Source organism: Crinia signifera, chromosome 11 (assembly GCF_055691185.1).
Source record: "Crinia signifera chromosome 11, ASM5569118v1, whole genome shotgun sequence".
In the NCBI taxonomy this organism is placed as follows: domain Eukaryota; kingdom Metazoa; phylum Chordata; class Amphibia; order Anura; family Myobatrachidae; genus Crinia; species Crinia signifera.
The window spans coordinates 30,892,712-30,918,876 of record NC_139227.1 but is presented as its reverse complement, the minus strand read 5'-3'; the positions used below and the strand labels follow the sequence as shown (position 1 = coordinate 30,918,876).

Below are 26,165 nucleotides of genomic sequence, written 5' to 3'. Positions count from 1 at the left end.
ATTCCTGTACAGCCACAGCAGTGACATAATGGTAGCCAGGTACAGATGTAACGCTGGGGTATTCCCATGTAAAAAGATGGTTCACCAAGGCTACTAAGGGCATGTTGTCCTATAGAAGCATACACTCTCACTCACAGGGGAAATATAAGGGCTGTGCAATACCTGAATATTGTCACAGATGTGTCTCGGAATAACCTGACCCCTCTGTGAGGGTAATCTCCAAATATCATTGATTGCTAAACTGCCAACCAAATAGCCTGTACAAGGTTTATAGATGGATTATTCTTTCATAGTATGACCTGTGTCATTCCATTCTACCAACCATTTTTTTTATCGATACTTACATGGATGACTGTTAGTCTAGTAGTCATTGTCTTTACCTATTTACGGTGTTAATGAAAAACTGGAATCAGGTGAGATCATAGTTTCACTGGATCAGTCCTCAGGACGTATGTCAGGTCACCCGGCAGGGGCACACGTGTACTCATTACTCACTGACCCATAACTCAGGTCACCCAGCCGGTGCTCAGATGTACTCCATACACACTGACACATTTCCCAGGTTACCCGGCAGGGGCACAGGTGTACTCCTTACTCACTGACACATTTCCCAGGTCACCCGGCAGGGGCACAGGTGTACTCCATACACACTGACACATAACCCAGGTCCCCATGTTTTTGTTTCTCCAGTCTGTCTTGGAGTTTTTTCATTAACACGTCTCTGTGTATTATGTACAGATAACTTATTCGAGTCATGCAAGCCTGCGAATAAACCTGTATTATCCAAGATGCCATCACTGTCCAAATGCACAACTGGAACGTGGATAATCTTGAAAAGGAGATTAAAGTAAAAAGTATTGTAATAATAAGATAAGGTCTCATTACTGCTAAGCCACATTACTGTTTCACAGTATTCAGCGGTGTTGAAACTTTCTTAAAAAAAAAAAAAAAAAGAAAAAGCGCGCGTTTGGTGCAATGGTCAGCATTGCCGCGGGGCACTGAGTTCATGGGTTCAGCTCCCTCCGCAGCCCTAACAGCAGAGAAGTGGAGTTTGTGTATTCTCAATGTGTTTGCATGGATTTCCCGCAGGTTCTCCTCTTTCCTCCCACAGTCCACAAATATACTGCTTGGTTAATTTGATCCTGCCAAAAATGAACCCCAGTGTAACTGTGTATTTATCTGGTAGCTGGACCATGAAGTTTGAAGCAGGGCAAAGAGTGGAGAAGTCTCCTATAGCAACCAATCAGCTTTGAGAAAACATTTGTCAAGTACACTCTGTAAAATCATAGGTAGATGCTGATCTGTTGCTATGGGCGACGTTTATACGTTTTTTTTTTGTTACTGCTCAGTTATTGACTGGCCATGGTTCTAGGCAGCATTAATGTATAGAGGGGAAGAGCTGTGTGCTGAGCAGAATTCCGTCATAATATAATTATCATATTAGTGTCAATGTTCCCACTCAGTACATGATATTTGCTGGCGAGTCCATCGATATGTATGCGTGTACCCTCTAATTACACCTTTTGTGTCCGCTCTGCAGGCTTACCTGGAGTCTTTCTACAAGTTCTGCAAAGGGCTGGGAGGTACCACTGGAGATGCCATGTGTCCCATTCTCGAGGTACAGACACCACATATTCCATCAGTGTGGGAATAGGCGAGAATGTGCCATGCTGTACATTTATCCATCTTTGGTTTATTTGTCACCTGCTTTTGGCTGTTGATTATGCTTTACTAATACAAAACGGGGTACTTGTTTCCTAGCACGGCGCCCATCGCATACCATATTTAGTGGTGTGCGATGCGATATTCCCGTTAAATTAACAGGAGTGCTTGTACAATGAAATATCGCATAGCATTGCATGCCAGCATGCGATTTTTTAATTGTACAAGCACCCTGATGGGTGCTTACAATGTTAAATGCACCCCCACTGTCAACGCCAACCCAAAGCGTGGCGAGCGGCGGTGGTACGCGTCCCCCGACCTTTTCATACCCCCACTATCCACGTCGGCATGGAGTTGATTTTAGATAGTGTGGCGAGCGGACGCGGAATACATGTAAAGTAATCCGTGTCCTCACGCGGGGCTCGCTGCGGTCGCCACACTATCTAAAATCAACTCCACGCCGACGTGGATAGTGGGGGTATGAAAAGGTCTGAGGACGCGTACCGCCGCCGCTCGCCACGCCTCGGGTTGGCGTTGATAGTGGGGGGTGGCGTTGACAATGGGGGTGCATTTCTCCAGGCTGTCTTGGAGTTTTTTCATTAACACGTCGATGTGTCATTAAAAATCGCATAGCATAAGATGCACTACGGTCAAAATCGGGGGCGCAGTGCTAGGAAACAAGTACCAAAGTGGTATAGTTACTAAAGAACAATTTTACTCAAAGGGAAACACATTTACAAACAGATGACTTTTATATACATTTTTAAGTTGGTATGTGTGGCTCTGGAAGCCCAACATCGATTAAAGTTCGATCTGGCATCAATTAAAATCGATCAGAATTGACCTTAGTAAATATACCCCAAAGTATCTGCCTCCCCGGACATGGCAATGAGAACAATGTTCCCCCCTCTACTATATTTCCTCTCTGTAATGTATTTTGACGGAAGGTTTTGCCAGGGGCCTAGGATCTATGATCAAAGCGGATTTATAGCATTAAGATAACTATAAGAAACTATCAAATTTTTTACAGATATGTTAAAGTAATAAAGAATTTGATATTAAAAATGTGAAACTTCCTTCACTGTGAGACCATTGAATCTTCATTGTCATGGTATGAAAACCTATAGACCAGGGGTGTCCAAACTTTTTGCGAAGAGGGCCAGATTTGGTGAAGTGTAAATGTGTGGGGGCCGACCATTCAGCCTGACATTCTTTGAATTATTAATCTCATCAGAATGGTCCCCCACTCTGCCCCCATTCACTCTATGTCCTCCAGCCTGCACCTTCACTGTATTTCCCCCAGACTGCCCCCATTCATTTTATGTTCCCCAGCCTGCCCCTCCTTCACTGTATGTCCCCCATTCACTGTAGTTTCCCACTCTGCACCCATTCACTCTGCCCCCCTACTCTTAATGTCTATCAGTGCCTCCATTCATTGTATGTCCCCAAGCCTGACCCTTCTTCACTGTATGACTCCCATTCACTATGTACCCCACTCTGCCCCCATTCACTGTATGTCCCCCAGCTTGCCCCTGCTCCCTCTTCTCTGAATGGCCATCACTGCCTCCATTCACTGTATGTCCCCAAGTCTGACCCTCCTTCACTGTATGTCCCCCACTCTGCCCCCTCCCTTCTCTGTATGTTTCCCAGCCCCTTGTGTGAGCCAGAGGAAGGAGAGGCAAAGCAGGAACTGCAAGGACAGGAGATGCTTGGGCTCCCACTGCCATCCTCCTCTGCTCTGCATGTTACGGGAGCAAGCTGCCCCCCCCTCCCCACACACAGCTGTCACTGTGATTTTGGAGTAGGGTGATATATATGATTGCAGCAGCAGGGGTAGGACGCCAAACGCATCTCACTGTGGCGGCCGGCACCTCTGATGAAAAGGAGACACTGAGCAATATGATTGTTGGGGATATATTGCTAGCAATATATCACCAGCAATCATATTACCCCGTGTGTACACAGCATAAGAGGCCAGAAGTAATCGGCCTAGGCTGCTCCTTGGGTATAAATCCCCAGTACAGTTGCTTCGGTTACGTGTGTCTTGTAACACTGTATCTGTCTCTGGTGTGTGTGTGTGTGTGCCTGCGACAAACAACGCCTTACTCTACTTTTTATCCTTTCTCTAGTTTGAAGCTGACCGCCGGGCGTTTATAATCACAATTAATTCATTTGGCACGGAGCTCTCCAAAGAAGACCGTGCCAAGCTGTTTCCACACTGCGGTAAACTGTACCCTGAAGGGCTGGCTCAGTTGGCGAAAGCTGATGACTACGAGCAGGTCAAAACAGTAGCTGACTATTACCCAGTAAGTAAATGTTATGTTCATGCTAATTTCTGCATCCTCCCAAGGCACGCTGCCGGCTAGTGGCTGCGCATGGGTTATATGCTGCTGCTTCTATGTACAATGATCACCGTATTGAGGGATCTATTCTCAGAGACGTCAAACATACATTAAGAACAGACAGCCCTCAAGTCTAATGCTTTTAAAATATTGGCACCTTGATTTCCACTGTTTTTTGTACTATGTACTAAGCAAGAGACCCCGTTGCCTAGGTTACTAAGGGCCTGATACAATGTGGACGCAGCGTCAATGACCGATGCAGGCAGATGTAAGTCTGCACGGGATTGTAAGTCGCTACAGGCATGCGCTCCGATGGTTTGCTGACGGCATTTACATATCAGATTATAATGCAGTAAGTAGGAAGTAGCACGGGGCTCACTAGTCAGGTGCTGACCTGCTGCTGCCAGCGATGTTGCCGAAAGACCGTTACAATGGGGCAGATGTATTAAGCCTGGCGAAGAGATAAAGTGGAAGGACATAACGCACCAGCCAATCAGCTGTGTTTGAAATATGACAGTTGGGAGTTGATTGGCTGGTGCGTTATCTCCTTCCACTTTATCTCCAGTTTATATTCTCACCAGGCTTAATACATCTTCCCCAATGGTCCTTCGTTGTCTGAGCAACTGTAGGACTTGTGTTAAGAATGATAGGGCAACTGATGTTGTCAGGTGGTGGGTTATATACCGCGGCCATATTGCTTCCAGCAGCTGTAGCATACATTCCCAGTAGCGATGTGTACAAAGTCACCGCGCTACTGCAATAGCGGTTACCTCGGAATCACTGTCCTGCTTCAGATTTTAGTTGCTATTGGTCCTTTTTAGGATTCACCGAATTGTATTTCTCATGTCCATGTACAAAAAAAAAGTTTTCTCCCAGATGAGTTTAGTTGGGTTACATGTATGTGCTATTGGTTTACTTCTATTGTGAGTAAGATCAGAAGAACATCAGGGAAAAAACATTAAACAATACACCTAGAATCCCCATTGTATCTTTCTAGTTCACGGTTTGCTATTCTTTATTCCTTTTCTAAGGATATTTTCTAAGTGGGTATGGGTCATTGGGTTGGCCCAAATTAGGTCGACCACTGAAGGTTGATATGGGTAAGGTTGACACAAGCATTAGGTCGACATGGAGACTGTCATCGTGTGCTGCGCTCGCCATGCTTCGGGCACTGTTCCTCGCTGCTCTCAGCACACGATTGTATTCTCCCACTGCGCTGTTTTGGATGGTAGCGTATGACATACCGCCTGTCGGCTCAAACAAGTGAAGAACTGTTGTGTTGACCTTCCAACCCTGTCGACATTCGTAATGACTACCTAGATCATATGTCAACCTTCAGTGGTTGACCTGATGCATGTCGACTTTGTGACCGTATCCCTTCTAAGATGCAATAGAGAAATGCTTGACATCATCTGATTGGTTGCTATGGGCAACATCACTTCTCATGTTTAGAAGCTTTAGTAGATGTACCCCCTACATTATGTAATGAAGGACCGAACAATATATAGTGTTCCCGCTAGGCTGTTTTAGCGATTTTTACAGGGCAAAATGCGCCCTGCCCTGTTAGCAGCTCCCCGCTAAAACAGCGTGGTGCCTGCCCTGGCTGTGTGCACGGGGAAGCGAAGCGCCGCCTTAGACGGCGATTCCCAGCGCTTCCCCGGCAGCACGGTAACTTCGGCGGTGCCGGCCCCGCCTCCTTTAGTGACGGCGGTGCCGGCCCCGCCTCCTTTAGTGACGGCGCCGGCCGGGCCTGCCCCTTTTCGTGACGCTGCTGCCCGGGACCGCCCACAATTGTGACGTCGGCGGGCCCGGTCTGCCCCCCTTGCGCTGCGGCGCCCTGCCCGCCCTCATTTCTAGAGGGAACACTAATATCCCGTTATATTATACTTTACAATGCCGCATACGATACCGTCTGCAACCCACAGCAGTGCTCAAATGTACGTACTCATTAGACAATAGCGATTTGTCATTCCAATACGGCAAGTTTTCCCATTATCGTCCTAGTCCCTGTACCCGGCATAACTCTCTTTGCACATGTTACATCTGCCCCACCTGTAGCGCAGCATGATTTTACCTATGTGCTCTGTTAACTGCTGATTGACGTAATTTTGCAATGAGCGTAGGGGAGAAGTTACAGCTGTATAACAGTCGAGGACGTTGAAAACAAATGTCAAGCCTGATTATCCCATCTCTCGTTGTAATTTATGGTGAAAGGTCCCCTTTATCCATCTGTGTGTTAATGTATATGGTGTAAGTGTATATTGTAATGTTCGCTCACTGTTGCGTTTATTGTGTGTCTCCTCCCAGGAGTACAAACTGCTGTTTGAAGGCGCGGGAAACAATCCAGGAGATAAAACACTTGAAGACAGATTCTTTGAACACGAGGTAACAGTCTGAGTAAAACCATTTCCCATAGGCCGACCCAGCGCTCCGACAGCTGTGTACAGGCTGCATTATTCCTAGCAAGGCTGCGGTAGAACATAGGAGTCCTCATTAATTGCAGGGACTTTGATGAGATCCAGATGAGACCCTTTAGCGCTCTTTCACTCTCTCGCTCTCGCTCGGCCTGCAGGCCTTCTCCTCTTACAGATAGTTTGTACTATGAAAACTAACTTTTATTTTTTTATTTTATTATTTTCTTTTGTAATGTCCCAGATTTGCAAGGAGTATAAAACTCTCCATCTGCATCTTTGCTGAGTGCAGGCTTTTCTGTTTCTCAAGTATCCAATATCATTTGGAAACGTTCAGTATTTGACACCTGCAAAGCTTCAAGGTCAGGAACGCAGCAAACCGTTGGCAAACGTCTTAGTGCTCCCAGGGCTATATACACTCACTACCAGGGCTCCACAATAGAGCCTGTGTCCTGCTGCAAGGCTCGGAAACAGGTCGATCACCTCTGTACAGCAGGGTTTAATCAATGAAATGACTCAAGAACGGCTCACAGGGTTTTCTGCTGTGTTTTTTTTTAAGTGACAGTTCTATAGTATAAGTGATTACAGTGTAAACACTTGTATCGAGTTAAGATTTTAAGTTATTGTTACGTTGCCAGTTGTACATTCTGTTACACTAACACAAAGTACCGATCAGGTGATGTGCCATGTTATTGTGTGTCCTTTTTTTTGGTGGGGGGAGGGGAGGGTGGATTTTTGCTTCTATATACCCTGTAGACAGGTTCTGCTTTTTGGTCATTCACAAAATGAGTTTTGTGGGAGCAGTTGGACCAATCCCAGTAGCTAAATGCCAACGCTTGCTTTATAGGAGGTTCCCAGCCTGATCTTCAATTTCCTTTAACAGATGTCTGTTGAGAGCTGTTGATTGGTTGGCTCCTGCAGCCGCCCAATCATTGTCACCAGTGTAGGTAGTATAGAATTAACTTTTTTTTTACAGAACGGCTGCAGAGCTGCCTAACAGGTCCCTGGTTCCTAAATGTCAAGGTCCTGGACAGTCCCACTAGTTGGGCGGTGTGAGGTTGGCATTAGTAGGCATCTTTTTGCAGCCAGTCTGACATTTGTGTCCCTCTGTCAGTGGTTCCCAACTTTTTTCTCTCCTGCACCCCTTAAAAGGGTTTTCATTTATGTGGAATTCGTCCTCTCCATTTGAAATGGCTACAGTACTTACGAGTGGAGTTGAAGTTAGCGGAATGCGTGTCCTTCTATTAAGGAGTAGTGTGCGGTTAGGAATTGGGTCCCTCTGTGTCTGTCCGCTGCCGGTGTACTTTCTACTACGGGGTTCCCCCTAACACCTGTAGGATTAATGCCGCTGCTTCCTCCACCTGTGTCAGCGCAGGACAGAGGATCGCTAATGTCTGAGGGCAGCGGGGGTAGCTCCCAGTGGATTGCTGGTCCGACATACATCATATTGGTATGTATTGTGCGGGTATAATCCGTATGGGTGTTGTGAAATAATGCAGACTAGAGGCCACACCCCCTAATCTTCTCTAGAGAAGCGGTTCTCAACCTTTCTCTTTCCTGTACCCTTTTTTTCAGACTTTTTGTTTATGTACCCCCATCCATCCCTCCACGCACAAAAAAGGTTTGTTTTTGTTAGATGGTAATGTTCTTAGGTTGGCTATGTAATCAATAAATTCACCAATTAAGATAAAACTGTGCTGGCGCCCCAGAAGTGTTTGCAGCAAGTCCTTTGTAAAGCAGTCTCCTAACAAGCAATGGGCAGCTTGGCGTCCTCCTTAGAACTCCCTGTGATTGTGAATTTCGTTCCACACTTTGCCAAGCAAAGCCGAGTTTCCAACTTGGAGATGGGAGCCAGGCACTGTAGCGGGTACCTGGGCTTGTGGTTCAAGCTGGCAGTGATGCGGGAGAACACTGCTAATGACAGCGCTGCAGACTGAGCTCGATTGGCCATAATATGAGGGGATGTTGATGCATTTCATGGCAACGGGAGACTATTTCCAGCATTACCATATATTATTTTCATGTACCCCCACCAATGTTCCCTCTAATTTTACAAAGGTTGTGTGCGGCAAAAGATTTTGGCTGTGCAACTTTGGAAGGAAATTTTAATTTTTGTGTGTCACTTATATATAACTGGAAAATGACGTTCAGCATTTGTGTTAACATTACTTTAAAATGATATTAAACATTCAAAGCACAGCACGCAATGTAGTTAATGGAAACACACATTAATTGAGTCCACAACTGCAAAAAGGGACCACTGCTGCTTTGTGCGCTCAGTTGTAATGTCTGTGCGCATGCTCATCGAGTTGTGTGCGCGCGCATAGCTTAGAGGGAACACTGACCCCCACCCGATCCGCCACGCACCCCGGCTCTGTGCACGTTTGGTGTACATTACTTAGCACATGCAGAGACCCGGTTCGGCACATGTGTGGTATGGATCTGCAATGTCAGGTGCAGATTGGCAGCAGACTGTCAGTGATTGACAGTCTGCTGGCATGTGGGTGCAGCAGTGGCCTTAGTTTCCTAAAACAGAGACATGTTGGCACCATTTTGGGAGAGTGACACAGTCAAAAGTCAGATTATCTGGCCTCTTCGTTGGATCTGTGGGGGCCAGCTAATGCGCCCACATTAGGTCATGCAGCTGTCCAGTGATGTTGCATGTGATCTGATGCTGCATCCTAGGATGCGGGATCAGACCTTTTTAATTGGCCCTGCCAAAAAGCCCAGTCCTCAGCCTATTTAAGAGATCTATGAACACACACATGTAAATCTCAGATAATTGTTGCAGGGTGAAGTGGTTCCAAGTTCTTCAGAAATAATGTCTAAGACTGTGAGATGCATACAGAAATCTGGAGTAGATGTATGAAGCCGTGATGAGGGAGAAGTGATAAAGTGCCTGGTACTTTGTCACCGGCCAATCAGATTCTAACTGTCCCTTTTTAAACCCATTATTGCTGCTAAAGGGGCTTCAGGCTACTTGGGTGGGCTTATTTGTCTATAAAATAATTTACATTGACATTATTTATTTGATTGGTTCCAACTATAAGGTACAGAGCCAAATGTAATAATAGGTGTTTTTTTTTATTTTATTTTTATTTAAAAAAGGGAGCAGTCGTTGGCATCGTTTTGCCTTGTAAGCCATTTTTCCTTTACAAAAAAACATCCGAGTTCAGCCGGCATCCCGCACAGCTACCAAACCGGAGGCTATTTTTGTAAGCTGGCAGTAGGGACCTCCAACCTCTGTCTGTTTTACCCAGTTTGTTCTTTCAGTGTTGTCAACATTTGTAAAGCGCAACGGAATCTGAAGCGCTATAGAAGAAACTGTGTAAATAAATAAAAAATAATCTTGTCTAGATAGACTGTCAGTAGGTCAACCTCCATATGGTCAAAAGGTTTGATGGGTAAAAAGTTGTACAAGGTGCTTACTGTCGACAGGTACAAAATCATGACACGACCATGATGGATGCAATATTTAAAAAAAAAAAAATGTCAAATTTTTTGACTTGTACTATATTTACCAGTCACTGGACTACAATTGGGAATAGTGTCCGGCTTGCCAAAGAATGGCGAGCTAAGCACCCCCATGAGAGTTTATGTTTGCAATAATTGAGGTCACATATGATAAAAATATATAAAATAAAATAAAAAACTGGTTGGCCTTTTGACCCGATGGGCCTATTCTACCTTGACCAATGCATGCCGACAGTATGGGGTTGATGGAATGACTGTCTACATAGATTACTGTTGATGTTCTAGACCACACCCTTATTTGACACATGTTTTGGATTGATCACACTTTGATTTAGTGGGGATTAGAGGATGCGTCCCATGCAGTAGAACTAGAATACTGGGATAGCAGCAATCTGATAATTGGCTGACTGAGATAGAAGCAGTTTGAACCATCTGACTTACTGGATATCTAGAACAAACCCACGCTATTGGCTGCTGGACGGTTACCATAACAACACTTCCTGTGTTCATTATTTTTATCCTATTTGGGAATTTAGGGCCTGATTTTCAGACTTGTTCGCTATGTTACGTATGTTCGCAGCCTAGAGAACAGGTGAACGCTGCCCGGCTGAACATGCCCCGCCCCGCGTATCACCACATTTGTATGCGAGGGGATGTGTACCGTAGATGGCCTGAATTTGGGGTGGGTGCTGATGTTATGTGATGCCAACTGCCTGCCCCAAGCAGGCATGAACACATGGGCTCGTCCATAAAACACTGGGTGTTCCCCCTGCTCCAGCCTGTCCCCTTCCCTCCCCTTACAGTACGAACGCCTCAGCGAATTGCCAAAGGCATTTGAACATGTGCAGACACCCTCCCCCCCCCCCCCCACCACCATTGGCCGATCCAAGTGGGTCTGAATCTCCCCGTAATATGAAACCAAAACCTATTAAATGTCTTGTTTAGCATGACATTAGTTACACTGCATATGGTATACAGTACCTGTAAGTGATAGGGTGTGGGATGGATTTTTTTCAAAAATTTGGCATGTTTCGGCTAACCATGTAAATATTGGGTACTTTAAATCTGGTTGGTACTTGTTTCCTAGCACGGCGCCTGTCGGGGGTCATCGCATGCCTTAAGTTAAGGTACTTAAGGCATGCGATGGACCCGATTTTCTTACTTTAACAAGGTCAATTGCCGGTAAAAGTGAAAATCGCGGCCCCTAATAAGGGGCGACCGAAGCGATCAACGTGATTTTCCCATGGGGAACAATGTTAAAATAATTTTAAAGTGAAAAATGGGTTGATCGCGTCGGTCGCGGGCCATTATAATGGCCCGCGATGCGATCAACCCGATTTTACATAGGTGACAATGTGAAATGGGCCAATATGTAAAAAGTATGTTTAATGCCCCCCAAATTTTAATGCCACCCCAGTATTGACGCCAACCCGAAGCGAGGGGCGGCGGTACGCGTCCTCCAACCTTTTCATACCCCTACTATCCACGTAGGCGTGGAGTTGAGAATAGAAAGTGTGGCGAGCCACCGAGCCCGAAGCGTGGTGAGCCCCGCGAGGGGATGCGGATATCTGTGAAGCCCGTGAGGGGACGCCGATACCACGCTTCGGGCTCGGTGGCTCGCTGCACTCGCCACACTTTCTATTCTCAACTCCACGCCGACGTGGATAGTAGGGGTATGAAAAGGTCGGAAGACGCGTACCGCCGCCCCTCGCGGGCTCGCTGCGCTCGCCACGCTTCGGGTTGGCGTCAATACCGGGGTGGCGTTAACAATGGGGGGCATTGCAAACATCAGGGGGGGTTTCTATGGAAATGGGGTATTTTGGGGCATTTTACATGACAATCAATGCAAAATGTGGTCTCCGGGACCATTTTACATTGATTCCAATGTAAAAATCTCGTCCATCGCATGCGATTTGGTTGGCATGCGATGCGATCGATGCGATTTTTCCGACCCGATGCTTACAATCAAAATCGCGAGCACCGTGCTAGGAAACAAGTACCATCTGGTTTACTGCAGAAGAACTACATCTCCCAGAATTCCCATCCTTTTAGCTCGGACGAATGAATTATCATTCATTTTTATGCTTCCTGGCCATTGTTTGCCTTCCCTTCCTTTAGAAGTTAGGTGCCCTTTATCTCCTATTGTTCTGATCGGTTTTTCTTTTGGTTAATTTTTTTTTTTTTTTTAAGGATTCCAAGTATTTCCAAGACCAACTAATTCCACAAAACTACTGTGGAGCTGAAAAGAAGGATTATGTATTTGCCTAGGAGGTAGTAACGTTTTAGCTGCTTTGTGAATTTGGTGCCGCGCCAAACCCCTTACACACAATATAAGTGTTTTTATGCCAAGGGCAAATCGGTTCGCCAAGAGTTTAGTGGCTTTGTAACTGGTTTTCGCCAGTACGTTCCTATTGCATCTTTCCGTTTCAATTAAAAAGATGAAGGAATCCAATCTCTGTGCATAAAACATTTACAGGTTGATATGGCCTTGGAGTCTGGGCCAAATTTCAGTGCAATAAAAGTCTACAGCTTCACGTGATCAAAACCACTGAGGTATGATTTTTTTAGTCCACTGCAAGCGGCAGATGATCCCTGTCGGGAACAGTGCGGGCACAGTTCTGAACATTGCAGGCACTATGTGGAAGACACACAGAGGATTGTTATTCGCACAGGACCCTCATTAATATTGAGGATGGTGGGTGGACCCCCAGTACATATATAATTGATATATTCCTAAAAAGATCTCATCAGGGGTGTGCTACCACTGGACATAGGAATATGAACAACTAGCAAAGAAGAAAAAAGTATGTCCTAGTGTGGTGCTTGGGGGGGGGATTTAATTGGATGACAGATTCAGAAAGTGAGAGAATTTTTTTTTTTTTTTTTTTTTTAAAGCGGCAATTATTTACACGGCAAAACCAGTTTGATTTTGCAAGGTAAATGATTGCTGCTTTAAAAAAAAATGGAGATTTCTTACCAAATCTCTCACTTCTTGAATCTCTCATCCTATTAAATTTCACCCGTTGTGTTTCAGGGTAACCCGAATCAGGGAAAGGTGGCATCCGTGCGTTTCTTCTTTTTTTTTCTTCAGCACAACCTACCCCATGTAGTCTGTAAGTGTAGTTACCCAAATTGGGAACGCCTCGGGGCCGGTATGCGGTCACTGAGTAGACCATGTCTGGTTGACGCAATGGTCGACATTGACAAAAGGTTGACACAAGCTTATAGTCCCCTTTTTTTTTTATTTTTTTTTTTTTATGTTTTCTTCCCTGAAAATTGTTGGTACTCTTTACCTAGCACGGCGGCCATCGCATGCACTAAAAAACGGGTGCGACGCGATGCCCGCGATTTCCCATAGGGAACAATGTTAAAAGTGTCAATGGACGCGATTTTAGTGTTCAATGCCTCAATGCCCGCGATTTTTCCATAGGAAACAATGTTAAATGGGCCACAGAGCCCTAATAGTCCCCCTGAAGTCTGAAATGGCCCCCACAATTGTTAACGCCACCCCACGATCAACGTGAACCCGAAGCGTGGCGAGCACAGCGAGCCCGCGAGGGGCGGCGGTACGCGTCCTCCGACCTTTTCATACCCCCACTATCCACGTCGGCGTGGAGTTGAGAATAGAATAGTGTGGCGAGCGGACGCGGATACCTTCACAGGTGTCCGCGTCCCCTCGCGGGGCTCGCCACGCTTCGGGCTCGGTGGCTCGCTGCGCTCGCCACACTATTCTATTCTCAACTCCACGCCGACGTGGATAGTGGGGGTATGAAAAGGTCAGAGGACGCGTACCGCCGCCCCTCGCGGGCTCGCTGCGCTCGCCACGCTTCGGGTTCACGTTGATCGTTAGGTGGCGTTAACAATTGTGGGGGCCATTTCAGACTTCAGGGGGACTATTAGGGCTCTGTGGCCCATTTAACATTGTTTCCTATGGACAAATCGCGGGCATTGAGGCATTGAACACAAAAATCACGTCCATTGACACTTTTAACATTGATCCCTATGGGGCATCGCGTCGCACCCGTTTTTTTTAGTGCATGCGATGGCCGCGATTTTTTACCCCCGATGACCGCGATGCCAATCCCGGGCGCCGTGCTAGGTAAAGAGTACCAAACTGTTTTTAATACTTTTCTAAAGAACTTGAAGTATTTTCCTTCAGCGGATCCCTAGGATGTGGCCGATTACCACATGTCCTGAGCTCCCTGTGATTTTATTGCACTGGCCGTGGAAGCCAAGTGTACAAATAATGGTAGTATGAGTGTGGTAAGACGTGGCACGTGCTCATCCTGCTTCATCATTTCTTCTGTGGGTTATATAATGCTGTGGTGTGCAACGCTCTATCCGTCTCCTGCCGGGGAAGACTTACAGTGGTCACATTGGCATATTTTACCTCAGTAATACAACTCTCAGATGCCGCGTTGTACTGCACTACCTTATGGCTGCCCTCTCTTTCCATTCGCAGGTCAAACTGAATAAATTGGCTTTTCTGAACCAGTTCCACTTCGGTGTATTTTATGCCTTTGTCAAGCTAAAAGAGCAGGAGTGCCGGAACATCGTGTGGATCGCAGAGTGTATCGCCCAGAGGCACCGGGCCAAGATCGACAACTACATTCCTATCTTCTAGAACAAGATTCTTCGCACACCTGGTCTCTCACTGCTCTCTCCCTTCCCCCCCTGCAGACATTTCCTCTGCCTTACGGTCTGATCCAATCCATGAAGTGGGCATGATGTATAAAGTTTTAAGATTCAACAAAATTTATTTAACTGGTTCAGCAGCTGGTTTTGCTATATTTATGGCATCGAACCACCCGGCGGGTTTTGTAATCCCTGCCTTCCTACTGGCTGTGAAGGAGTTAACGATCGGTTTAACCCTTCAGAATCTTCCTATGAAAAGTGTATAGACCTAGATGTGTATGTGTGTGTGTGCGTGCGTGCACAGACGCAATGGGTGCTGTACAAAATGTCTGACCTGGATCTGCGTCTTTCACCAGTAGTCTTGGTGTGTGGAGATTCGGTGGTTATTTCTGTGTTCCTCCCATCAGTAAGATCTCACTTGCTGAGAGACCGATTGGTGACACGATGGACGGAACACGAAATTCCCAGTGAATCTCGGCCATGGCAGGGCCTGACTCAGTAGTGATATGGAGACTCCTGTGAAGACTATGAACGGGTGACCAAGGGTATCTTAGATGTGAGGAGACCTGTCTATTGTGGTCCACTTAGCGTAAGAATATATTTGTTGTATTGTGTTATGTTGTAACCTCTCACTGTATCATAATAGGTGTTTACATGAATAAAAGTGTCGCTCCCAGCTGGCTGTGTACCTCAGTGGATACAAGTTTAGGTTATTTATTTTCGGTAAGGCCGTGTGTGCAGTTGGTATTTACTGTTGCCTCACCAGATGGGGGACAACGACACATCGGTAGACTCCCCCTATCGGCTACATCCTCTGCCTCTGTGTGGTTCGCCTTCTCTAGTGGAGTCATTGTATTACTATGTGTCTCCTCCGCATAAAATAATTGGTCAGGCACAAAGATGGCCGTACCCACGTTAATCTGGTTTAACGTTCTTTCAAATTCCTTATCTACTAACCCTTAAATTGTTCTGCTGAAGTTATCTCACAGTAATGTTGGGCTGTAATTGATTTTTAATTTTTTTTTGTTGGTGCCTTCACATTCGTGGGAACCAATAATTTTATAGAAATCCATTAATCCGGCAGACTGACAGATCTACTCCATAAACTTGCCCCACCCACTTTGTCACGTGACTTTTTTAAACGTTATTTTATTTTCGTTATTATTGAATTTGATCAAAAACCAAAGGTATTTGAGAATTGCTTTGTATATGTAACTTGTCTTCATTTCAAGTGAACCTTTATACTGTTGGGAGTGTGAACGGGGTGAGACAAAAAGAGCACCGAGATTTTAAGGGGTTTATTTACTAAGATGAGTTATATTGAAGATGGGATGTAGCTCTGAGGACCCAGTCAGCATCTACTTATCTATTTAGCGCCTTCTAGAAGTTATAGACTCCCATTTTGTTAAATCAATCCCTAAAGTTTAACAAAAAAGGAATTGTAATTGCTATTCAAAATAATAGTACGGAAGTGCATGGGATACGGCTTATTTTCAGTTGATTGTGAATATGATCTGGTCATTACTTGATACAGCGGCCTTCAGTTCTTTAATGGTTCTTGGTGGATGTCTGTAGACCTCAAATGTCAGATGGCCCCATTGGCTGTGTTAGTGCCGTCCTATGAAGGTGATGAGGGTTGTCTTCTGCCCAGTAATGAATATTCAGCTTGTTAACCTAGCCAGATGGATTAAAGTGAGTTTCGGAAGAAATTGCACCCAATGAGTAACGAGGAGCTTCAGAAACACAGGTCACCGATGTAGACCACTGTCTGGACTAGATCGTATTCAGAACCAACTGTATTCAAGGCACTTGTAGATTATGTACTACAATGTTAAATAGCATTTAGAATCCCTTTTTGTTAACCTTTTAAAGTCTGGATGGGTTTTCTTTGCCTCCCTCTGTATGAATCCATATGTACGCGTGACCTCTTCAACAGTAACTTGTATAGGGGCGGTGTGTTTTTGTAGGACTGTGCATTGTTATTATTGACTAGTTAAAAGGCCGTAAAAATCAAGGCTTAGTCCCTATCTGCTTTTACCTCCAGCCTCTGTCTTCCTGCCATATCCAGCAAGTTTGAAACAGGTTATTTTGCTTTCACTTTCTGTTAAGGAGTAATGTGGTCTGTTGAGTGGCCTCTAGTGGTCGCTAGCAGTACTTCACCTCGGAGGTGAAGAGCATTTAGCTATTTGATTCCCTTTTTTTTAATACCCAGTTACAAAGACAATATTCATTACAGTCCCTCAAGCTGTTTTTGGTTTTATGTAGATTCCGCGTCCAGCGTCTGTGGCCTTTGGTGGCCGTTCTGTTGTATGGGTCGGCTTCCCAGATTCGTAGGATTATTTTACATCCTTGACCGGCCTATACATTTTGTTTCACTCTTGAATAATAAACACTTCAATGTCCAGTCTGCGGATAGGAGTCTTTTAAATGATTGGGTTTGAAACCCTATTTTAAATTTTTCCTATTTGTATGTTCCCAGTTGGGTTGCTAAGAGATAAATGTATCATTATACAGAGGCAGGACTTTCATTGCCTCTATAAAGGAGGCTTTCCCCCACAGCTCTCCTATCAATCTTCTTCTTTATATGTCTGTAAAACAACATTATAGTACAGCCTAGGAGTGTGTGTGGGTTGGAAACGGAACGCAACTAAGAGCAGGGAAGAGGAGACCTAGATAACCCATAAAGTTTGTACAAAGCCTATATAAAGGTATAATATATAAGTAATCCCTGTAAAAATAAAAAAATGCAGAGTTTTTATTGTAGATGTCATGTTTTTGAAACGTAAAACTTTATATAGTAATGGATGGTAGAATGGATTTATTGAGCTGAATGTATTGAAGTCGTCTGAGTTCTGCGGTTGGGCGGAATACCGACTGAACACACAGTTTTTTTTTTAAAGGGGCAAGGCATGGTTGTATCTTGTAAATGATTGCCCCTTTAAAAAAATGTCTGAGTTCGGCTGGCCTCCTGCACGTCCACCGAACTGACTACATTTCATCCTGCCTATTGCTTCGGTACAAAAAAAATGGTTTCCACTATTCTATTTTCATACTATATACTATACTGTATGTATTTGCTGTAAGATGAATTCTGTGTGAAAATAATTGAATTTGTCTGCATTTTTTAATTGTCCCTAGAGCCCAATTCAGAACTGATCGCTGCTGAGCGAATTAGCAGCAGCAGCCAGCGAACTGGTAGATGCTGCCCTGCTATAGTGAAATTCCGCCTTTTGAGTAGATGTGTACGGCTAGTGAAGAATTCGTAGCTGAGAGAAAATGTCAAAAACCATTCATTAGACATTCACAATGAATTTTCCAATGGGCACCAGTCATCACAGGCAGCCAGGGACTTACTCGGTGGCTGTGAGGAAAACAGGCATATCCGGCCTGGAGTTGACATCACACACCATCCCCTAAAATGCCTAGAGTTTTCTGTCACAACTGCGTTTTTCTTAGTACTCCCACTAAACGGCTGTTTGACAGGAAGTGGGCTGTTTGACAGGAAGCAGGCTGTTTGACAGGAAGTAGACCTCTGTGGTTTCTCATCAACTTGCGAACAGTTAGCGAAGAAAAGAGTAGCAGGATTTTTTTGCTAGCAGGCATATGCATGCACACTATCGATTTTTTAAATATTTGCAAAGCAGCAATCAGATCTGAATCGGGCCCGTAGTACGTTACAGAATGCTACCAAGTGCCAGGCAGTGTGTTACTCATATAATAGGAGACATTCATTCAGGCCACTGTAGCCAAACTGTTGTACGCTGAAACAGCGGGAGAACAGTATGTTGCAATTGTGTCCATATAAAGGACTAATCGTCAGCTGTTGCATACTTTGGGGTCGATCCTATCAGCAGCAAAGGGGAGGTGCCATTCCAACGTGTTTAAACGACGGAAATGGCACCTGATTTAAGTCTCTCGCACCCTTTTTTGGGCCGAAAATTGCTTGCAACCCTTTGGAGGAGCAAACGCTTTAAGGTGAATTCAGTCTGCCGAAAAGTGCGCCCGGTGCCGTGAAGATTCTAATAGCATAAATACGTTACCTAGACCGAGAAGACTAATCCACGTTCACATGACTGAGAGACGAATGATTGCTCATTTTAATAGTGTCCCATTAATAATCAGTTTTCATTGGATGATCGTCGATGTATTTCTGATTGACACGGACTATAATTGCATTCAGATATCTATGTGACTCTATAAATGTAACTCTGCCGTTGTTTCAGCCATGATCTTGTAGCTCATCTGAGTGTTTCATTCCTATGCTGGACACCTCAAGAGTGACCTTTTTGGATTTCCTATGTGTCAGTGTTATGGAGTAGATCTTTCTGGGGAGCCATTGTGCTGGTTCGCTCTGTCTGTGCAATGGATGTTTTACAGTAACTTCAGTGAATGGATGCTCTTTCAGATGTTGACGGTATATAAATATATATGTATATGGTAATAAAATGTTTACCTCCAATTGCAGTGCTCCTTGTTTACATGTGTCGCCTTCAGTCTCTTTTTCTTACAGGTGTTCTTTTTCCCTATTATATGATGGAGTTTACACTTGCAGCAGACCCTGATTCAGAGGTGTAGGCAGTTCCCCTTTGTTCTTTGTTTCGATTTGGGGGAGTTATTTTGTTTCTGTGCAGGGTAAATACTGGCTGCTCTATTTTTACACTGCAATTTAGATTTCAGTTTGAACTCTGTTACATCTGCCCCACCTGCAGTGCAGCCCAGTTTTGCCCATTTTGAGAACAAATTTGCCCTGCTGTCAAGTCCGAATTAGGCCCTTTCTTATTTGCACTGGCCCTTCAAATATAAGCAAATTTAGCAGAATCCAGGTTGTGTATTGATGAGCCCACAATCGCCATTCACATTTTAAGTTTTGCTTATCGAGACACATCATTGGTCGATCGCCAAAACTCTGAACAAGCTTCCGGTATCTCAGAAGACCACTTCCCTTCAGGCGCCGCAGCTGGTAAATCTGCACCAGAAGATATATTCACTGGTAAATATACTCCGCAAAACAATCCTGTATTTTTGTAGCCACCCTCTGTGACGTCCTACAAACGCCTCCATCTGTCAATCAACCTGTGCCTTAATTCTGTTGGCAACTTATGGGCAGTACTAATACCGTTGGAGTTCCGTGCACCGATGAATCGGGCCCTTTGAGGAATTTGTCTTTGTTTTTATTTTCACATATATTTCGCGCCATATTTCCATTTTACGTTTATTTATTGACCCATTTTCATGTGATCTGATTGGATTTATTGTTACTCGTGTTGATATTAATAATTCAATAGAAATGAAAAAGTCCTTATGTTCCATCCACCAGGGTGTTTTGTGGCAAGGTACAATACAGCCTTTGGTTGACCCATATTATTGTTGACAAGTGGTTAAAGAATAACCGCACTTAAACCAAAAAATAACAGTGGGTATGTGTAGTCCATTGCCAGCCTGATGCCTGTTAATCACTGACAGCCCTGCAGGCAGGCAGCACCAGCAAGTTTCCCCTCAAGTCCCTACTTCAATATCTATACCCCCTACCCACGTAGCCAGAGGTGGCTACTTGTCCAGTGCTGTCGATCCCGTCATGCTGCCTCTGTGATGAGCAGACTAATGTCCAACCTCTGATTAACGTGGCTGGCAGGAGCAGTTGAAGGGGTGGGCCGGCATGGAAGAGCGCTGTGCCACGTCACCTCTGACCTATGGGGCTGTGTACAGCCATGCAGCATCTGAGCTGCGGCAAAAACTTAAAGCTGCGCATCTGCAGCTCAATCCCGAGATCCCGGCATTGGAAGCTCTGATCCTGGGGTTCAAATCCCAGTGATTTTTAGCCCCAAATCAGTATTACTAGATGGATGTTTTTATTTCAGTTTGTAGTGCGATGCTAGTGATCTATATGGTTCAGGCATACTGGGAAAATAAGGCACTATGGTTATCTGGTCATGCCCTGGTATTCTGGCCTGCGCATGGTAAGTCTGAGCTGGTCTAGGTCTTGGGTATGGGTCATAGGGTCAACACGGGCAAGCTTAACAGCCAATAGGTCGAAATGGGGTTTTTCACTCTTAATTCCAAATGTCGACACACTATTTTATTCTCCCTTTACGCCAGGGGTGGGCAGTAAGCGGCCTCCACCTGTTGATGAACTACACATCCCAGCATGCATTGTCTTAGTTTTGCTATTTGGCCATGCTGAAACTGATGCAAGGCACACTGGGATGTGTAGTTCATCAACAGCTGGAGAGCCACTTATTGCCCTCCCCTGCTCTACGCTATAGTGGATGGTAGGGCATGAAATACCACCTGCTGGCACATATCGGCTAAAAAAAAAAGTGTAAAATCCCATGTCACCTTCAGGCATGTCGACCTTCCTGCATGTAGACCTTCAGTGGTTGAACCAATACATATGGAACTGTATTCCTCAACTACTTTCATATGTGTTGGTTCTCTTTGTCCCCACTGTGTGCCTCTATATCTGTACAGTATAATCCTGTTTCATTTATCTCCTTCCTGTTCCCAGTTTGTTTAATATCTATCCAGGTCCCTTATTTTAGTTGTTGCGCCCCTTCTTAATCTCACCACTCATCTCCATCTCCGGAACATCCTCTCTTCTCTCTGTAATGGTTCCAGAGAAGCGGCTCTCCTTATAACCAGCTGTAGTTCCTCAGCCCTCTGTCCGGTTTACTTCCCCTACTCTGATCCTGGGCCTGATTCAGAGGTGATTGCTTTTGGAATTCGCAATCCGTTCGATTATCAATGACTGCGCATGTTTGGAATCGTAGCACGCATGCTCGAGGCAAAATAGTGAAGATATCTAATTGCAATCCCCTCGCAATTTGCTGGACAAGAAGTTGGCGTTTGGAGATGGCTCTCGATGTTTTCTGGGAGATTGGTAAAAATGCAGCCGTGTCCAGGTGGTTTAATGGAGGGGGTGTGATGTCTGTGCCAGCCTCGATCAATCTGTCTGTCATAGAATTACGTTATTTTATAATAATAGTGTTTCTCTCATTAGAAATGTCTTCTTATAGGAAAACATGTTTTGTTTACATTTTAGAACATATGAAGTTAATTACTGCTCTTCATTGTTGAATGGTAATTACATTTCTTGTTGTAAATTTTAAAATTGCACTCGCAACCCTTGGTAATTGCGAACTTGTGCTAATTAACTGCCGAGTGTCTTTCCATAGACTATGGATTCAGTACGAGTCATTCCATGTACAAATACAGTGTAGATAGCGCTCTTTGTTGGATTTTGCACTTCTGCAAAACCAACCTGTTTTAGAGAGTGATAAAGTATCAACCGGTCAGCTTGTATCCTTCTTCTTGCACAGCCTGTAACACGATAGAAGCTGGCTGGTTCATACTTGATCTGGTTCCAGGTTTTCATAAATCTACCCCCTAGTGTGATAATTGATGTGCGAGAATGTTTCAAAGTCAATTTAACAGTGGGGGCAGGCGACTTCGGGGATTATTTCATTTTCTACTTCTATAGTGTTCACGTTCAGCTTTTTGTCTTGGCCAGGGGTTAACACACATTGCTCAATAACACACACAAGTGCTGTAAGTCACCTTTCGTGTGTCCCTTAAATCATCACACTTCCAGTAGTCTTGTATTATACCCTGCTCAAAAAAATAAAGGGAACACTTAAACAACACAATGTAACTCCAAATCAAACTGACCACTTTGGAAGCAACACTGACAATCAATTTCATTCTGTTGTGCAAATGGAATAGACAACAGGTGCAAATTATAGGCAATTAGCAAGACCCCCCCAATAAAGGAGTTGTTCTGCCGGTGGTGATCACAGACCACTTCTCAGCTCCTATGCTTTCTGGCTGATGTTTTGAAAGCTGGTGGTGCTTTCACTCTAGTGGTAGCATGAGACCCACACAAGTGGCTCAGGTAGTGCAGCTCATCCAGGATGGCACATCAATGTGAGCTGTGGCAAGAAGGTTTGCTGTGTCTGTCAGCGTAGTGTCCAGAGCATGGAGGCGCTACTAGGAGACAGGTCCGTACATGAGGAGACGTGAAGGAGGCCGTGGAGGGTAACAACCCAGTAGCAGGACCGCTACCTTTGTGGAGGAGGAGGAGCACTGCCAGAGCCCTGCAAAATGACCTCCAGCAGGCCACAAATGTGCATGTGTCTACTCAAATGGTCAGGGGGTTGTTCTTACAGCCCAACACCATGCAGGACGTTTGGCATTTGCCAGAGAACACCAAGATTGGCAAATTTGCCACTGGGGCCCTTTGCTCTTCACAGATGAAAGCATGTTCACACTGAGCACGTGACAGAGTCCGGAGACGCCAAGGAGAACGTTCTGCTGCCTGCAACATCCTCCAGCATGATCGGTTTTGCAGTGGGTCAGTAATGATGTGGGGTGGCATTTATTTGGGGGGCCGCACAGCCCTCCATGTGCTCGCCAGAGGTAGCTTGACTGCCATTAGGTACCGAGATGAGATGCACAGACCCCTTGTGAGACCATATGCTGATGTGGTTGGCCCTGGGTTCCTCCTAATGCAAGACAGTGCTAGACCTCATGTGGCTGGAGTGTGTCGGCAGTTCCTGCAAGACAAAGGCATTGATGCTATGGACTGACCCACCCGTTCCCCAGACCTGAATCCAATTGAGCACATCTGGGACATCATGTCTTGCGCCATCCACGAACGCCACCACAGACTGTCCAGGAGTTGGTGGATGCTTTAGCCCAGGTCTGGGAGGAGATCCCTCAGGAGACCATCCACCACCTCATCAGGAGCATGCCCAGGCGTTGTAGAGAGATCATACAGGCACATGGAGGCCACACACACTACTGAGCCTCATTTTGACTTGTTTTAAGGACATTACATCAAAGTTGGATCAGCCTGTAGTGTGTTTTTCCACTTTAATTTTGAGGGTGACTCCAAATCCAGACCTCCATGGGTTAATAAATTTGATTTTCATTGATAATTTATGTGATTTTGTTGTCAGCACATTCAACTATGTAAAGAACAAAGTATTTAATAAGAATATTTCATTCATTCATTCAGATCTAGGATGTGTTATGTTAGTGTTCCCTTTATTTTTTTGAGCAGTGTATTATGGTTGCACCTATTGTCCAAACAATGCTTATCGCATGTATGCAAAATAACAGAATATTATTATAAAAGTATATTAGAGGGCATTGGCTGCAATATATGTTTTTAGAACTATTTCCCCCCCCAAAAAAAGAAGCTTTTTTTGTAAAAAAAAATTCAGGGTACATGAACATGGGTAAATAAATGGGTCAATTAAAGACACTTTTAAAAACCTTTAACAACCTATTACTCCCACCCACAAGCCTAAAACCACTTGTCCCACTCATATAGTGCCCCAAATAAGCTGTTCCCTGTACCCCCATTTCCATGACTTTGCACATTTTTGCCCCAAAATTAACATCTTATTTTTGGCAAGTTCTAAAAATCCAGAAGGGTAGATCCTCAACTTGATGTTACATAAGTGGCTGATTAATGTTTAAAACACTTGAATTCCCCCCAACATTGGCCAAATATCGTACGTTGCCTTCTGCAGCCCCTCTATGCCCACAGTCCCCTGCAGCCCCTCTTTTTTTTCCCATCCCCCTCTGCAGCTCCTCTCTGCCCATCCCGCTCTGCAGCTCGTCTCTGCCCACCCACCTCCGCAGCCCCTCTCTGCCCACCACCCTTCGCAGCCCCTCTCTGCCCATTATCCGCTGCAGCCCTCTGCGCGCACACCCTTGCATGTTACAGGTAACAACTGATTTCATAACGTGCTTCCTGAGAAGTAATTAAACCTTTATACGAGAATAGTTCCTTATCGAACAGTTGCACTTTAATAGCTTACATATAAAACTCCACAATGAGGTATGCATCATCGCCATGGTCACGGCACTGTTACTGTAAACACCCTGCATTGCCTAGTAACGCACCATGAAGAGTGACGCATGAAGGTACAATCCACAAAATTCCGACACCAATATTCTCCACATAGAACAATAAGATGTTGTCCTTGTATAACGGTATATCGTACAGTTAAATGATTAGTTATTCAATTTACTGTAATTGCTTTTGGTTACAGTTCTGTATTAATGAAAAAAAAATATTTTTTTTGGGGGGGGGGGTGATTCCCCGAAAATACCCTTTTTGTATGTAGAAGTGACCACAGAAGATATCTCCTATACCTGCCCAAACTCCCCAAATTCCCATCGGCAATGTATTCCAAAGATTGACCCCAGCAGCTAACCTCATTGACCTCAGCAGCGAACCACTATCTGAAAATGGCGGATGTCCATTGTAACCTGTGGTTTACTCACCGTATATGTAGTTCCGGGGGGCTTCCTCCAGATCCCTCCACGGAAATGTGCACTGTGCATCAGACCCGGCAGCTACCAGAGCACATGGCATGGATGGGCTCTTCTCGGAGGCACTGTCCCTGCAGATGATACATGCTGTCGATGTAATTGCATATTACAATGCTATCCTTGGTGTGCATATAATGTCCAAATCGCATTGAATATACAATAATGAGAAATGGGCCCCTTAATGAGAGCATATCACCAGCCCCAACTCGGGGAGAGAGAAGGGACAACGAATCCTGACCCAATGAAGGAACAATCATTGTGGGGAGAAATGTTGGTACTTATGTAGTATCTGGGCATCCGATTTTGTGATTGTATGCCTTACCTTAAGGCATACAATCAGATGCGATGCGATTCGATGCAATTTTGCATAGGATTCAATGTTAAGAAGGTCCTGTTCATTTCCCCACTATCCAAGTGGGCATAGAGTTGATTTTATATAGCGTGGCGAGCGCAGCGAGCCACCGAGCCCGAAGCGTGGCGAGCAGACGCATATTTCTTAAAGTATTCTGTGTCCCCTCGCGGGGCTCGCTACGCTCGCCACAGGTTTATATCCAACTCCATGCCCACTTGAAAAGGACCCCTTTTTCCCATTGAATTCTATGTTAAAATGGACTCAGACCATTTTAACATTGAATCCTATGGAAAAATCTTGACCATCGCATACGATTTGGTCGCATGCGATGCGATCCGATTTCTAAATCGGACGCCCAGATACTACATAAGTACCGAAATGTTATTTTATTGTTGGAGGTATAAGGTGGGGGGGGGAAGGATACATTTTTTAAAGGATGTTTTATTAATGTTGTTTTTTTTTTTTTTTATATTGATCCTAAAGCACATAAGACAGGGGAGGGGGCCAGATGCACTAAGCTTCAAAAGTAAACGGGATGATAAACAACCAACCAATCAGCTCCTGCTTTACATTTTTCAAACAGTCTGTGACATGGCAGGTAGTTTTTTTTTTTTTTTAACCTCAATATTTTTAGTGAAAATGTTTCCGTTTTCTTTTAAGGGAGGGGGGGGGGGTGTAATAGAAAAAAGAAAAGTGAGGGAGGATTGAACAATTGAAGGGGGATCGATTTAGATTCTGTAGACGTGATACAGTGTGTGTATTATAGAGAACATAAGCATACACAATGGTAATAATTCCACAGGTACAAGGTGAATTGGCAATAAATAGAAAACTTTGTACAGATATTATATATATATATATATATATATATATATATATATATATATATATATATATATATATATATATATATATATATATATGTTTATAGGAGTAGAATCTCATTGA

The 26,165-nt window shown here is 44.6% G+C and overlaps 1 protein-coding gene across 1 annotated transcript in view; it reads left to right on the top strand.

Moving 5' to 3' along the window:
- ATP6V0D1 (ATPase H+ transporting V0 subunit d1) overlaps positions 1-18,983 on the top strand; it is a 64,319-nt gene extending 45,336 nt beyond the window's left edge. The window contains exons 5-8 of the mRNA XM_083164902.1: positions 1,541-1,618; positions 3,792-3,968; positions 6,312-6,389; positions 14,352-18,983. Coding sequence (XP_083021028.1) covers positions 1,541-1,618; positions 3,792-3,968; positions 6,312-6,389; positions 14,352-14,513 — 495 coding nt within the window. The 3' untranslated portion in view covers positions 14,514-18,983. The remainder of the gene's footprint in view (positions 1-1,540; positions 1,619-3,791; positions 3,969-6,311; positions 6,390-14,351) is intronic.
- Positions 18,984-26,165: the final 7,182 nt, after the last annotated feature.